Source organism: Hylobates moloch, unplaced genomic scaffold (assembly GCF_009828535.3).
Source record: "Hylobates moloch isolate HMO894 unplaced genomic scaffold, HMol_V3 SCAFFOLD_24, whole genome shotgun sequence".
NCBI classification, from domain to species: Eukaryota; Metazoa; Chordata; class Mammalia; order Primates; family Hylobatidae; genus Hylobates; species Hylobates moloch.
In genome coordinates, this window is record NW_026652299.1 from 8,777,163 (window position 1) to 8,792,733 (window position 15,571).

A 15,571-nucleotide genomic window follows, 5' to 3' on the forward strand; every position below is an offset into this window, starting at 1 on the left:
ACAAAATATCTTAGAATCAATAACATTTGGCATATATTTACATAAATACTGGTTTCTGATACTACAGATCAGCAAGAGTAATGTGGATTGTGCCTAAAAAATATTTGAAAGCCACTATCATATATATATATGATATACATATCATATATATATCAGATATATATATATATCAGACTACAATGGTTCAAAGAAACTCCTTGCTAAATTGAAACTAAAGTAATATTTCCAAATTTGACACAATAATTGCACATACATTATGAAGTTGTCAGTTAAATCGGAAATTAAACCAACATAAAACATTTCACTGACCATGAAACGTGACAGCTTACCGCGACTGTATAGATAATACCTGAACTAACACAGTTTTGGTCCCCCAAACACCAAGCACTTAGGCAGCCCTGTGGACTCCTTAGTGTCACAGACTCTGAAAAATTATATCAGATTTTCTGTAAGGTATGTTATTTATTGTTAGTTACATGTGGTCAATGGTGACATACTCTCAATAATTAAAAATTGAATAATACTGAAATAACCACAGCAGCTTTCAGTATAATTTGCTTAAGTTTTTTCTAGAAAACACTGCTAATTTGTTGTTTCTGCAGAGTCAAGTATAGAAGTGAGCAGATTGGTAAATTTATAAACATCATGGAAAGAATTATAGAGAGGAACTGGAGCCACTCGAATGCCATTTGGATTCCGCTTGTCACACTGTGGGGAAAAAATAAAGCCACAATAATGCTAGCGTTATTCACACATTGAAAATGTATATTCCAGATAAACTTACGTAAAGCACTTTCATAATGATTTCCCTAAAAATTAATATATAAGCAAAATTTTTTACTTTAAAACATGGTGTTTTTATGTTTTATGAAACTTTTCTCTTGACAATAATTTAAGAAATAAGAATGGATTGGTGCATAAATAGCCAAGATAAATTCCTGAAATCTATTCAGCAGCTATCTTCCTTAAACATTTAATAGATCATAAATACATTTCATTTTTGTTTTTCCTGTAGGGACCCCATGGAAGGACTGGAATTCTTGGGTGAATTTAAGTGAATGAAAACCTCATTCGGGTCTGGAGAGTTTTAGTAAATTATCCTTGAACTTAATTCTCTAATCTTTGATCTCACAAATAAGAAGTGGGCTACATTGTAGGTCCTGAAGTAGCACCAGATAATTTGACATGACTGGAGATCACTATGGTTAACTTTAGAAAACACCTGCTATAGGCTAGACAATATGGTATATAGTTTATGTGTGCTGTCCCATTTCAATCCAATCACAACTCTTGGAGGTAATTTATTTTATACCCCAAACACAGATGAAAATTTCAAGCCAATAGATCCTAATGAACTTTCCAAAGAGGACAGAGCTTGACAACAGCAGAGTTTGATTTAGAACCTTGATCTTCTGACTTGTGCCTCTAGCATCTGGGGGTAACCTCTCCTACAGGTAAACATGAGCCAAGCAGCGCCTTAATTACATAATCATTGGAAGTAGATACATTATCTTTTTTCCCTGAAATTACTCAGTTCACATTTATTAGTTCTCTTCAAGAGACTACGAAGGTCATATAGGCTGAAGGGTTCAAAAAAATTATTCCTTGCAATGTTACCACTCCTGAGAAGTGTACATATGTATTTGTTGACAGAAGTGACAAGGTTGAAAATAACTTAATTTGATCAAGCAACTAAATAAGACTTTTTTCACCCTTCAATAAATTGGTATGATCTTTAATTCCATTAATCCAATAAACGAATTGTAGTACAAACTAGAGAAAACAATGTCCTGACTATGATGAAATAATTTTTTTCTGCCCAAACTGTTATGAAAAGAATAAGTAAGTTACAAAAAACTATTCCTATAACCCAAGTTTCTGGTATCTTCTTTTTTATCAGAAATGACAGATCTCTAGGCCTTTCAGTTAGCATAGTGCTGACGGCTTAGTTGGCACTTAATTTATCCTTAATTGACTGACTGATGTGAAATAACATGCAACAATGAATAAACCAAAGAATCCAAATTTTATCCCTAACATGCAGCCCATAGACAAAATCTGGTAGCGAAGCAAGACATACTTACAACCACTCCTCTTTTTTCTAGTTCTTGGAAAACATCTTTGTTTGGAACGGAAAATGTTATTGTTAGCTGGCACCCCCGCTCCTCTACATGAGATGGAGTAATTATGTTCACAATTGGTTTCTTGGTCGCTGCTTTATCTTTGCCATAGTTATGCTTGATCAGGTATTCCAGATAGCCAGTTAGCAAAATAGATTTTTTCCGCAATGCCTTCATTGTCGCTTGCTTAAAGATCTGTGGAATGAGTAACAATCAGATTAGTGTCTTATTGATCTACAAAGAAGCAAAAATAAGAGTAAATCATGCATAAAAAGGAAATGCTCATGTTGGACCTTTCCAATAAATATCTCCTTTTACATAATCTTTTTTTGTAAAATCATGCCCTCCTTTAAATGCTTTGCTATTAAACACTGAAGGTAAAATTTCCATGACAGAAAAATTGTACAAATGTCACTTAAATAAAACTTAAGGAAAGAAAGAAAATGCAAAGGAAGAAAATGTAAGTTAATATCATGTACCTGTGGCAGGCCAGGTTTCACTAACACAGGCCTCCATCACAACTGTTTCAGTACTGACCGAGTGGTTAAGTTAAATATTAAAAACTAAAAAAGCCAGTGCCCTTATACAAAGGCTGGGATGTAACAAAAGCCCATCAAGAGTTTTGCCTAGGCTTTCCCTGGGCCTTAAAGCATGACAGAATAACGAAGGAATTCTTAACAGGACCCATTCAGGATTAAACAAGTTTTACTGTGGGTGTGAAGAAACTCTCCAGGCCTCTACAAACAAGTTTATGGAAGGTCTAAAGGAACTCCTCAAACCTCAGTGATTTAGCAGAAGACAAGATAAGCGTAATCACTCCAGCACCTGGACCCATTTAGATTAAGTAAATTTACTGAGGCTCCAGAGGAAGGTCTTCAAGACTCAGACCTTAGTTGTAGATTAAAAGAAGTTAATCACTTATGTCTTTAGATGAATGCACACTTACACGTAAACATATAGCTTAGAAGGTATATAAGCTCTGGAAAACTTCATAATTTTGAGTTGGTCTGGTGATAATTTCCAGGCCTTCTCCCTGTAACCAGTTACAGAAATAAAAACTCTCTTCATCCCCTGTTCATCTGCATCTTGTTATTGGGCCACGAGAAATAGCAGCCCAACCCTCAATTTGGTCCGGGAACATACCTTCAAATTTATTTTAAATTAACTTAGTATAATCAAGTAAAACATACCTTAATAAATGGATTTAAATATCACACAATGTAAGCTTTTCCCCAAAACCACTTTTTGAAATCATAATCAAGAAGACTTTTCCAACTCTGATGTAAAGTTTGTTTATCCTCAAAAAAGTGCAATATGATCTAAACATGTGCAAATGTGGAAAGCAGTGTTACTGGTGATATTTATAACTGCTTTACTGACTCCTAAATCTCTTCCAGTTTAACAATAAGAAAAGAAGCAGTTAAATAATAATGCTAAGTTTTCTCAGAAAGGAAAGCAAATAATATTAGATAATGCATTTATTTTTACTGAAGCATTTGGGCTTGCTTTCTCTCATTTTCCCCCTTCTAAATTCTAGCAGTGGTGTGAAAATACTGCCATTTGTGGCCTGAGATGTCTTATATTAAGATGAGTGACAAGGGCACACAATAACTGGTGTTGGAATATTAGGGGTCAGAGCAGATGTGCTTTTCTGGCTTATCTCTTAAGGTCAAGTAGAGTGTAAAAATATATCCTACGTATAAGAACTGAATGAACCGCAAACAGAGCGTGATGCACTGGCCTGCCACTTAATGTTCCTTTTCTGTGTCATGAGCAAAGATATCAAGAGCAAAGATAGGGCCATTTGGTGATATTGAGACTTTATCAAGTCTATGAAAACAGTTATCCCTGTATGTACACGTGGCATGTGTAGGCAGGCACTCTAATAAAACTCAAACCATTCAGCCATAGATTTCTCGGAACTATACTGTATGGAGGCTATGGATTGGCTGAAGGAGAGGATGGGAACTGTACTGAAGGTAAATGATACCTAAGCAAGAGAGGAAAAACAGCACAGAATGGCGCCCGTCTCTCTCTTCAACCACACCTCCCAGACAATGTCTGAAGCCTACAGAGACAGCTCAAGTAGAGGCTGATATCTTGGTTTCATAAGCCCCCGAGAGAGATCTGGAGTACAAATAATAGTGCTCCAAGACTCAGATGACTCAGGTTACACAGAATTTGGTAGGAGGCATCTCTTCATTTTCTTGGGCAAAGCAAAATGTAGGTAGACTTGGTACAATGAGGACTCAAGGGAACACTGCCATGTTTTGGGTCAAGGGCCAAGAATCAAAATTCTCCAAGAGAAGCAGGGACAGGCAAGGCACAGGCCACAGCTGGTTTGGCTGTGAAGTCTGGAATAAAAACCTGTGTGAGGAATCTTTCCAAGATTCTCTCTGGAGCTTAATAATATTCTCAGAAATTCTAAATAATAAATAATTCTAGGAAATTTTGTGGTTATGCTACGGGTGCCCTAATATGTACATGGGGGCAATCAATATGTGTAGTATCACATTTAATGATAGTTCATTTGTGTGCATAGGTTAGTAAAACTTTGAGAAATATTACTTGCATTTAGTTTTTAAAGGGGCTTAGGGAGTGTTGCTCTTGAAGCTTTCTCTTGATAAACCAAATTTTTTGGTATGACAAATAACTTCCATCTTTGGAATGTTGCCACTCTTTAATCATAAAATAACTTTTAAATATGAAACTTACTTTCTCCATTACAACCACAATAAGGGCAACTGCATTCTGAGGCACTTTTAAATTCATCTCACAGAGGGTAGAAGTCTATTCTGAGCCTCACATAAAAATATTGAGAGAGAATAATAGGGAAGTAACATAAATATTCTATTTTCTTTTTTGCTTCTTATAAATGTTATGATTTCAATATTGAGAAAGAATAATTTTTTTAAATTAGAAAAAAATGAAAAGTGTGGTTTGAAAAATATTCAGCTTAGAAGATAATACTTGGCAGAGTTTCAACTACTTGTATTTTTTTTCTTACTACAAAATGAACACAAAGCTAGAAAAGCTAGATAAGTTTAAACAGGAAAAATAAGTTTGGTGTGATGTTTTCAATTGTCATATTTTTCTCTTAAATTCTTAAAACTGGCTCCCTAGGAACTTTGAAAGGAAACATATGGTACATTTCTTTGTTGAGTCTTCTGATTCACCATGTATTTTAATTGAATGCTCTAACTTTGTATTTTGAAGCTACTTATTTCATTATGAATTCAGAATACTGAAAGAGGCTAAATATTGTCTACCTATTGCTACATATAAATATGAACCTTCAAAATATAATACATGTATTGTTTAAATTTAAGTATTTTGAAAAGTGAGGAGACTTCCGAAATAATCTTGTCCAAACATCTTACTTTAAAAAATAAGGCAAATACATCCAAAGGGAGTCGTTGCTTGTGTAAGGTCACACTTCATGTCCATTGAGGGAGAGAGTACTTGCCACCAGGTTCCTGGCCTCAGGCTTCATCCCTTGATCCACAATATTTTAAGAATTATTGTATAAATGATTCGGATCAAAAAATATAAACAAAAGGACAGTTTGAAACTGATTACAATGTGCTATTTTTAATATCAATCAACCATATACACATGTATTTATTAAAAAAGCCATATTAATATCTTTTTAAAAAGTCATTGTATTAAAAATCTAAGGTCTTATTTATATACAATTGATTCTTAAGTATAGAATCTCTCCTCCAGTTCGTATTTGACTGTGTTGAATATTTCCTAAAAGTAGAGACAACAAAGAGGCAGTTTGATTCATGCATTTACTTCTTTCATTTATTGAAACTTCAACCACCTATCTCCTAAAATGGAATAAACTGGTTTAAAAAGATAAGGTGGCTGAGTGCAGTGGTTCACATCTGTCATCCCAACTGCTTAGGAGTATAAAAAGTAAAGTAGAGGTTCCTCTTCAAAGACTTTCCTTCCCGTCTAATTAGGAATAAATAGTAACTTCTCTTAGAAGCAAAATTTATTCAAAGACCTGTGCTAACATTCTTAAATATCTGCTAGCTGTAATAAATAAATCAATATACTTCATGTTTTTAGCTCCCACAATTTAGCCTAAATATTTGCCCTGGCATGCTTATACTGGTCCAAGCAAGCATTAGGTCATAGCCTGTTCCTCTTCCTTATTTAAAAGTGTTTTTACGTTTCTCAGCATTCCACAAGTTACTTCCTCCTTCCTTTGTTCCCCTCTACCTTTATCTCTTTTAAAAAGCTCTAAGTTACTAGCAAATCGGGACAAAAACAGAATGTGAGGTCCCATCCCAGCCATTGGAAACCAGACCAGCAGTAGGGGGGACATGTCAGGTCATAAATGACCCTGTCTCCTTTGTTTGGTGTACTGTCATGGCAAAACTGCTGGCGAGTGCACCCGTTCTGCAGGAAGTAAAAATGGCCTTACTAAATAAATTAAATATACGTTCAAGTGCTATTTCTTTATAGCACCGAAAAACAAACATTTCAAACAGGAGACTGAGGCAGGAGAATCGCTTGAGGCCAGGAGTTCCAGATTAACATGGACAACATAGCTAGACCTCACCTCTAAAAAAATTTAAAAATAAGCTGAGCACAGTGGCATGCCCTGTAGTCTTAGCTACTCAGGAGGCCAAGGTGGAGGATCACTTGCAGCCAGTAGTTCGAGATCAGCCTGGGCAACATGGCGAAATCCTGTCTCTACAAAAAATACAAAAATTAGCCGGGCATGGTGGTGCACTCTTGTACTCCCAGCTGCTGTGGAGGCTGAGGTGGGAAGATCAACTGAGTCCAGGAGGCAGAGGTTGCAGTGAGCTGAGATCCCATCACTGCACTCTAGGAGTGAGAGAAGGGAACCCTATCTCAAAAAAGAAATAAAATAAATAAAGAATAATAATCAGCCAAGTGTGGTGGCGCAGACCTGCAGTCCCAGTTACCTGGGAGGTGGGGGCAGGAGGATCACTCGAACCCTAGGAGTTTGAGGCCACGCTAAGCTATGATCGTACTATTGCACTCCAGTCTGAACGACAGAGCAAGACCTCATCTCTAAATAGAGAAGACCTCATCTCTAAACATAAATAAATAAAACTTAAAGAAAGGTAAGTATTAATAGAAACATAGTTAATTCACTGATGCTTACTCACATGAGAAACCCATAAATGTCTAGAAAATAGGACATTTTAACAATTAGAGAAAGGGAAGCAATTCAATGCATTAGTTTGTAATTCAAAAATTTTGCAATTTATAGTAGGAAAGAATTTTGAAAAAAACACTTTTACCAACATAAGGCTTGATTAACTAAAGATAATTTTGGTTAGAACATAGTCTCGGCAGTGAAATGAGCAGAAAGAGGCTCAAGGGAAATATGTCAGTGATTAGAAGATCCAGAGAAGTGCATATCATTCTTCTTGTGGCTTTTAGGGTTTTAAGTTTAGATATTGACTGGGTAACATAGTGAGGCTTTGTCTTTACAAGAACTACAAAAATTAGCCCAGTGTAGCGGTGCACACCGTAGTCCCAGCTACTCGGGAGGCTGAGGTTTAAGTTTAGATATTAAAAAGAAAAAAGAAATCAGTTCTCAGATTATAATTGAAAATAAAAACTTTGTCTAGGTGACTCTAATACAGCGTGGTAGGAAAACAGTGGCTGGAAGAATAGGAATGTGCTTCCTTTCCCACAGCAGAAGGGTGAATACTACTAGAAAAGCCAGTCCACTGCAGAGAGTATGCCAAAGTGAGGGCGTCTAAAAGCAAATTTCCAGGTACGTCTGGGAAGTTATTTGCAAAGATACGGTGCAGCAGAGGAAATTACTTTAGGTACAAGCTCTTCCTAAGTTACGTCCTGGTGCTTCTGATACTGTCACGCATCTTCTCGCTGATACAAACTTGCAAGGAATGCAGAAACTTTATTTTGTTTCAAAATGTTTAAACAAAATATTTCTCTGAATGGATACTATAAAAACAACTCAAATATCATTATCTGATTTACTAAGCAGATTTTTACTCAAAAATCTTTCAAAAATATATATCACTGGCTGAAAAATCTGGTTACTGTGTCTATTTTCCAAGTTAAAGATTCTGCCATGAAGTGAAAACAACACAAGCTCCATCTAGTGGTTAAACTGAGTAGGTGCGCTTTAAATTGAGACGGAATGAAATGAGGTGATCACTATCCAGTGGTGAAATTTAATAAAAACAGAGGAACTTGATGCTGCCATCCAGTGGCCAGAATGAGAAACTGCTATAAGTGTTCACAGAATTATACAATTTTAGATTAGAAGGAATTTTGAATCTTCATCCTGTCACTCATTTGATGCTGAAATCCTCTGTAAGTTTTTGCTAAAATATCATAAACTACATGATTTTAGAAGGAGACATGAAAAAATTTCAAATCCTTGTTTGAACAGTTCTATGTAAAACCTCTATTAGAAATATATGTGCGCATTTACTTAAAATATATTTTACTTAAATATAGGTATACAAAATATATATTTACTTTATATATTTACATTATTATGAATTTTATACTATATTACCTATATATTTTTACTTGACTGCATTTAGTCTAATACTAAATAATAGTATCTAAGGAATCACAATTTCATTTTCTTGTTATGTATATTTATCATTTCAGGGTGAGACTAAATTTACCTAAATAAAAATATAAATTAATTTAAAGGAAAATATTGAGTCAGTGATAGTGGAGACTATAAATGGATATAATGGCATAGAAGTCCCAATTTAAAAAAATCATAAAACCACTCTACCTTATGAGACAACCTTATTAAATCTTTGGTTTATTCTGATTATTCTTTTTTTCCTTCAAGTAAGTCTTTCGTAGCTTTGTCACATGGTACTTGGTCAGTTCATTCACCTACAATGAACTAGAAAAAGTACAGTCCCCAGTAATCACATCAGGCACACAATATTTTCTCAATAAATTTATGTTGAATGAGCGAATTTATGAAGAACTAAATATTGCATGCTTATTTGGTATAAAGAGAGGCCAAGAGAAGGTTAAATAACTTATTCATGTTTAAACAGATTCTAAGTGGAGTAAAAAATGTATCTCCCCAAAAGAGCTCCATTTAATATTTACTATGTGCCAACAATGTGCCAAGCATTGTGCTGGGGGCTGGTGACATGAATGAAGGAAGACCCTCACCACATCATCACTGTCCTAAAGGGGAATGCTGCCTTCTGTCCCTTGTTCATGCACAGTGCACATGTATCATCTTGCTGTGTAGCAGAGAAAGTACTACAAATTGTTACAATCAGATCAAGAAAAAAGGCAAAGATGTGGGAAGGTTGAAATATACATCACTTACCTCTAAACTAGCATGCAAGGAACACACCAACAAAATGGGAGGATTTGAAATTCGGAATCCACAGACCCCAGGGATTAACTCCAGTTCTGAGAAATTAATATCATGTCATTATCACAGAAGGTAACTTTAAAAGTGTCCATAAAGATACTAAAGTACCGGAGAGTAAAAGAGCAAGACTTAAACTTTTATTCCTGGGTAGGATTTCTGAGATATTTAAGATAAACCCCATGGAACTAAAATATTGATGTTATTTCCCCTTTACCAGCAGTTCCCACCTCCCTTGTCCCCACCTTCTTAGCAGAACAGCAGAAATCTTAGACCCAAGGTAAAAATGACCTCTTCCGGAAGTTTTTCTGGACCCCGTTCTCTGCGTTCCTATTCCCAAGCCAGGATTCCTTGTTCTGCCCAACTTTTGCTATTCTATTATGAAACCATGTCAATGAGAGAGAGCGTCAGCTTTTAGTGGCATGTAATTGTAATGTTGACCAAAGGCAGAAATATGAATGAAATGACCTAGGAAGGTGACTTTTAGCTCTAGGATTGTTAGGTCAAGCGGTTTCTCTTACAAAACACACACAGACACACACATGCACACACACACACACACACACACACAATAGAGGGGGCTTTTAAAAAAAGTTCTGCCTAAGTATATAAAAAAGGTAAATTAATAACAGATCCTCTACTAATTAGAATTAAGCAGATTGAACTGTAGCAAGTTAAATTCAATAGGGTTAAGATAGCTAGTCAGAGATAAGTTAACACTATGACTGAGTAAAAGAATGTTAAAACATGATGACTTTTTATATAGTCATCAAATCCAGAATTAAGCAAACTGTGGTGATATGGTTTGGCTCTGTGTCCCCACCCAAAACTCATCTTGAATTGTAATCCCCGTATGTTGAGGGAGGGACCTGATGGGAGGTAAATGGATCATGGGGGCGGTTTACCCCATGCTGTTCTCACGATAGTGAAGGAGTTCTCACAAGATCTGATGGTTTTAAAAACAGCAGTTTTTTTTTTTGTTTTTTTTTTTTTTTGAGATGGAGTCTTGCTCTGTCACCCAGGCTGGGGTGCAGTGGCGCAATCTCGGCTCACTGAAACCTCCGCCTCACAGGTTCACGCCATTCTCCTGCCTCAGCCTTCCAAGTAGCTGGGACTACAGGCGCCCGCCACCATGCCCGGCTAATTTTTTGTATTTTTAGTAGAGATGGGGTTTCACCGCGTTAGCCAGGATGGTCTCGATCTCCCGACCTCATGATCTGCCCGCCTTGGCCTCCCAAAGTGCTGGGATTACAGGCGTGAGCCACCGCACCCGGCCAAAAACAGCAGTTTTTATGCACTCTCTCTCTCTCTCACCTCCCATCACCTCATATGTGCCTTGCTTTCTGTTTGCCTTCTGACATGATTGTAAGTTTCCTGAGGCTTCCCCAGCCATGTGAAACTGTGAGTCAATTAAAACTCTTTCCTTTTCAAATTACCGAGTCTCAGGTGGTATCTTTATAGCAGTGTGAAAACAGACTAATATATATGGCCATATGGCCTGTGGGCCAAATTTGACCCACTAGTTTCGTTTTTGTTTTGGAGACAGAGTATCACTCTGTCACCCAGGCCAGAGTGCAGTGGCTCAATCATGGCTCACTGCAGCCTTGACCTCCCCAGGCTCAGGTGATCTTCCCACCTCAAGCTCCCAAGTAGCTGGGACTACAGTTGCATGCCACCACTCCTGGCTAATTTCTGTAGTTTTTATAGAGACGAGGTCTCACTATGTCACCCAGGCTGGTCTCAAACTCCTGTGATCAACTGATCATCTGCCTTGCCTTCCAAAGTGCTGGGATTACAGGCGTGAGTTTTCATGCCAGGCTCTGCTTTTCAAAATACAGTTTTATGAAAACATAGCCACAATCTTTCACTTATGTATCACCTATGGCTGCTTTACCACCACAATGATGGAATTGAGTATTTGCCACAGAGACTGTATAGCCCAGAAAGCTTAAAATATTTCCTATCTGGTCCTTCACAGAAACAGCTTGCTAACCCTGATCAAATTCAATTCCTTTACTTCCAAATAAGAAAACCCATCTCAAAGAATTTAAATAACTGGTATAATAACATATCTAATTATTTTAGCAGCGAAGGTAAAATACAGTTATCCTGACTAGACTGGAATATCACATCTTGCAATTTGGTTGCTACAAATCTGCATACCAATGGACCCTGACTTAACAATGGTTTGACTTAAAATTGTTCAATTTTACAGTGATACAAAAGCAGTATATCTTCAGTAGAAGCCATGCTTCGAGTACCCATACACCCATTGTGTTTTTCACTTTTAGTATTCAATAAATCGTATAATATATTCAATGCTTTATTATAAAATAGGATTTGTGTTAGATGGTTTTGCCCAACTCTAGGCTATGTAAGTGTTTTGAATGTGTTTTAAGGTAGGCTAGGCTAAGCTATGATGTTCTATAGATTAGGTGTATTAAATGCATTTTTTACTTAAGATATTTTCAGCTTATGATGGGCTTATCAGGAAATAACCCCATTGTAAGTCAAAGAGCACCTCTATATATAAAATATTATCTCAGGCCAGCCTAGACAACATAGCAAGACCTCATCTCCACTAAATCATCATCATCATCATCATCATCATCATCATCATCATCCAGTCATGGTGGTGCACACCTCTAGTCCCAGCTACTTAGGAAGCTAAGGCGAGAAGATTGCTTGCACCAGGGATATCAAGGCTGAACTAAGCTTGATTGCACCACTGTACTCTGGCCTAGGTGACAGAACAAGACCCTGTTTCAAAAACAAAAAAATAAAATCAATAAAAAATGAAAACAAATTTAAAACAGTATCTCAGGGTTTAAAGCAATCTGAAGGATCCAGTTTATGTTGAACTCTCAATGCGCTTATGATCTTTCTGCATCCCATGTGATTGAGAAACAGGGTCACGCAGGAAAAAGAAGCTCTGTATGGTAGAGTTTCACTTCTATCTGCTGGGGTTAACTGCTCACAGGAATTGCTACACTCTTTGGTACATGGCAAAGCCACAAAACGAAAATAGGAAAAAAGAGGAGTGAAAATGAGTAATTATTAAGGTGCTGCTATGTCCTACTTGGCTTATTGTTTTGAGCTTGACTAACCCTAAAATCAAATCTTTAAATAGATTTTATTATTCACATTCGATAAGTGGGAAAGAAAAAACAATGACACAGGATGATATAACTTGTGCAGGATCAAAAAACTATTAAGCAGCAAAGTGTGATTAACACCCTAGTCTTTCTGGATCTGACTCCAAGCCCCAAATTTCCTCCTGTCTTCCATGCCCAGTGTTTCAGGTGCTCTATATTGATGGCACCTGACCAAGCCACATGACTCTTACCTTGGACTTCATTTTCTTTTACCTCCCCACTAAGGGATAGACTCAAATCATGCTAAAATCTATAAACTCTTAGTCTTATACTCTGGAAATGTCATTTCTTATATGACAATTCTCAGTGACATTTTTGAAGTGCACTCTCCCTGGGGCATATACATTACACATAATACAAAGACAGATGAACATTGAAATAAAGTTAAAATAAAAATGACTTATTAGGTAAAATAAATACACTTACTGTTATCCATCTTAAATCTGGTGCTGAGTTCATGGCCAAACCATCCCACTAATCTAAAATATAAATAAAAACATTAGGTTTGGGGGGTTTTTTTTGGATGGAGTCTTGCTCTGCTGCCTAGGCTGGAGTGCAGTGGCGTGATCTCAGCTCACTGCAACCTCTGCCTCTTGGGTTCCAGCGATTCTTGTGCCTTAGCCTCTCAAGTAGCTGAGACTACAGGCATGCACCACCATGCCCAGCTAGTTTTTGTCTTTTTAGTAGAGATAGGGTTTTACCATGTTGGCCAGGCTGGTCTTGAATTCCTGAGCTCAAGTGATTCATCAGCCTTGGCCTCCCAAAGTGCTGGGATTACAGGTATGAGCCACTGTGACTGGACATAATATTTTGATCTATAAAAATAAACACTACTAATTTAGAAATCTGGGGCCTGCATTATAAAGCCATTTGTAATATAAGTCATCAAATACTTCAGCCGATAAAATACTATATGGTATCATATGGTAATTAATATTTATAATTTAAAGAATGAGGATAAAAATCTATCCATCTCTATTAATATTTTATTTTTGTGTGAAATATCAACTTAAGAGTTATAGTTAATGACTGTTTTTTATTTAAAATAAAATGAACAAAAATATTAAGCAGTTTTTATTTTAAAATTAAGCTAAAAGCTCAAAAAGCTCAAACAATACAATATTTTCACAACAGAATCTCTAAAGAGAAATGTACCCAAAAAAACCCATATAATTGTTGAAAGTTTTAAAAACTTTTAAAAGAAATTGGTTGCTTTCATATTATTTTTGTTTTGTTTTGTTTTGTTTTGTTTGAGACAGAGTTTTGCTCTTGTTGCCCAGGCTGGAGTACAATGGAGCGATCTCGGCTCACCACAACCTCCGCCTTCTAGGTTCAAGTAATTCTCCTGCTTCAGCCTCTCAAGTAGCTGGGGTTGCAGGCATGTGCCACCACGCCCGGCTAACTTTTTTGTATTTTTAGTAGAGATGGGGTTTCACCATGCTGGTCAGGCTGGTCTTGAACTCCTGACCTCAGGTTATCGGCCCGCTTCAGCCTCCCAAAGTGCTGGGATTACAGGCCTGAGCCACCACGCCCGGCCTCATATTGTTAATAAGAATGTCGGCCGGGCACTGTGTCTCACACCTGTAATCCCAGCACTTTGGGAGGCCAAGGCGGGTGGATCATGAGGTCAGACGTTCGAGACCAGCCTGACCAGCATGGTGAAACCCTGTCTCTACTAAAAATACAAAAATTAGACAGGAGTGGTGGCACACACCTGTAGTCCCAGCTACCAGGAGGCTGAGGCAAGAGAATCGCTTGAACCCAGAGGGGGAGGTTGCAGTGAGCCAAGATGGAGCCACTGCACTCCAACCTGGGTGACAGAGTGAGAAAAAAAAAAAAAAAAAAAAAGGGAATGTAAAATAAGCCAGACGTAAAATACAAAATATATAGGGAAAATCATATACGTGTGTGTATATATTAGAAAAAGACTACAAAACAATTTAGAGAAAAATATAAAAACTTTAGAAAGAGAAATATCATGTTGCTTCTAATCAATTATCCCTAAATATTTTAGTTTTAGTGATGGCAAAATAAAAATTCCAAGGCACTATTTTTTGGGACATGACAAAATGTTTTAAAATTTATGCAGAATAGAAAAGTATAGCGAGGAATATGCTATATTATCTTGTAATAGTATCCTATATGCTTTATATGATAATACAGCATATTATAAAGTGCAGTACATAAATGAGACTAATTCTAGTAAAGAAACATCAGTGAGACAAATGAGATATGACGGTAAATACAGAAACAGTCCTCAGATAATGTCACAATTATCACCTCTTAATTATGACATTTCCAAAATGCAAAAACGAAAAAATTATATTTACATACTCATGATTTTCAAAACAGAAATTTCTAAGTATAAAACAGAAGAAAATTCAAAGGAACATACCAACAGATTTATAAACATTTAAAATTCTGTATTAAAAAGACAGACAAAATTGCAAGGCAAACCAGAGATGGGGAAGAGAAGTGATATTTGTCCCATATGAAAGAGTTTTCACTAAGAGTTTTTACATAGAAAAGGGACAATGTACCAAGAGCAACCCAGCTACAGAGCAGGGATGGGCAGTTTATAAAGGAGAAATGTCTATGCCCCATGAATTCAGGAGAAGCAAACAAAACAAACAAAAACACCTCAATCTCACTAATGTTTCACACTATAATGTAACGATGAGACCATATTTTATATATCAAATATACAAAATGATTTAAAATTATGCATATTTTCATTAAAGATTCAAAGAAAAGGAAATCAGCCACTGTTGAATAATGATAATAAATAAGTAATACAATCTTTCTAGAGGACACTTTAAGAAGATATATGGGAAATATGCATTGTTTTCTGTCCCAGAAATTTTACTCCTTCCAATTTAATTAAATTGGATTACACTATTTGGATTACACTATTTGAA

General features: G+C 36.5%; 1 protein-coding gene across 5 annotated transcripts in view; it reads right to left on the reverse strand.

Annotated features, from left to right (window-relative positions):
• Positions 1-338: 338 nt before the first annotated feature.
• Positions 339-15,571, reverse strand: part of KYNU (kynureninase) — a 146,952-nt gene continuing 131,719 nt past the window's right edge. For 2 of the 5 annotated variants that reach the window (XM_032145769.2, XM_058434427.1), the window contains 4 exons: positions 13,080-13,132; positions 9,454-9,539; positions 2,085-2,315; positions 340-708 (listed from right to left, as the gene is read on the reverse strand). In XM_032145769.2, the coding sequence (XP_032001660.1) occupies positions 583-708; positions 2,085-2,315; positions 9,454-9,539; positions 13,080-13,132 (496 nt within the window). In that variant the 3' untranslated portion in view covers positions 340-582. Of the gene's footprint in view, positions 709-2,084; positions 2,316-9,453; positions 9,540-13,079; positions 13,133-15,571 lie in introns of all 5 variants that reach the window. The other 3 variants (XM_032145770.2, XM_058434428.1, XM_032145771.2) reach the window with 3 other exon arrangements.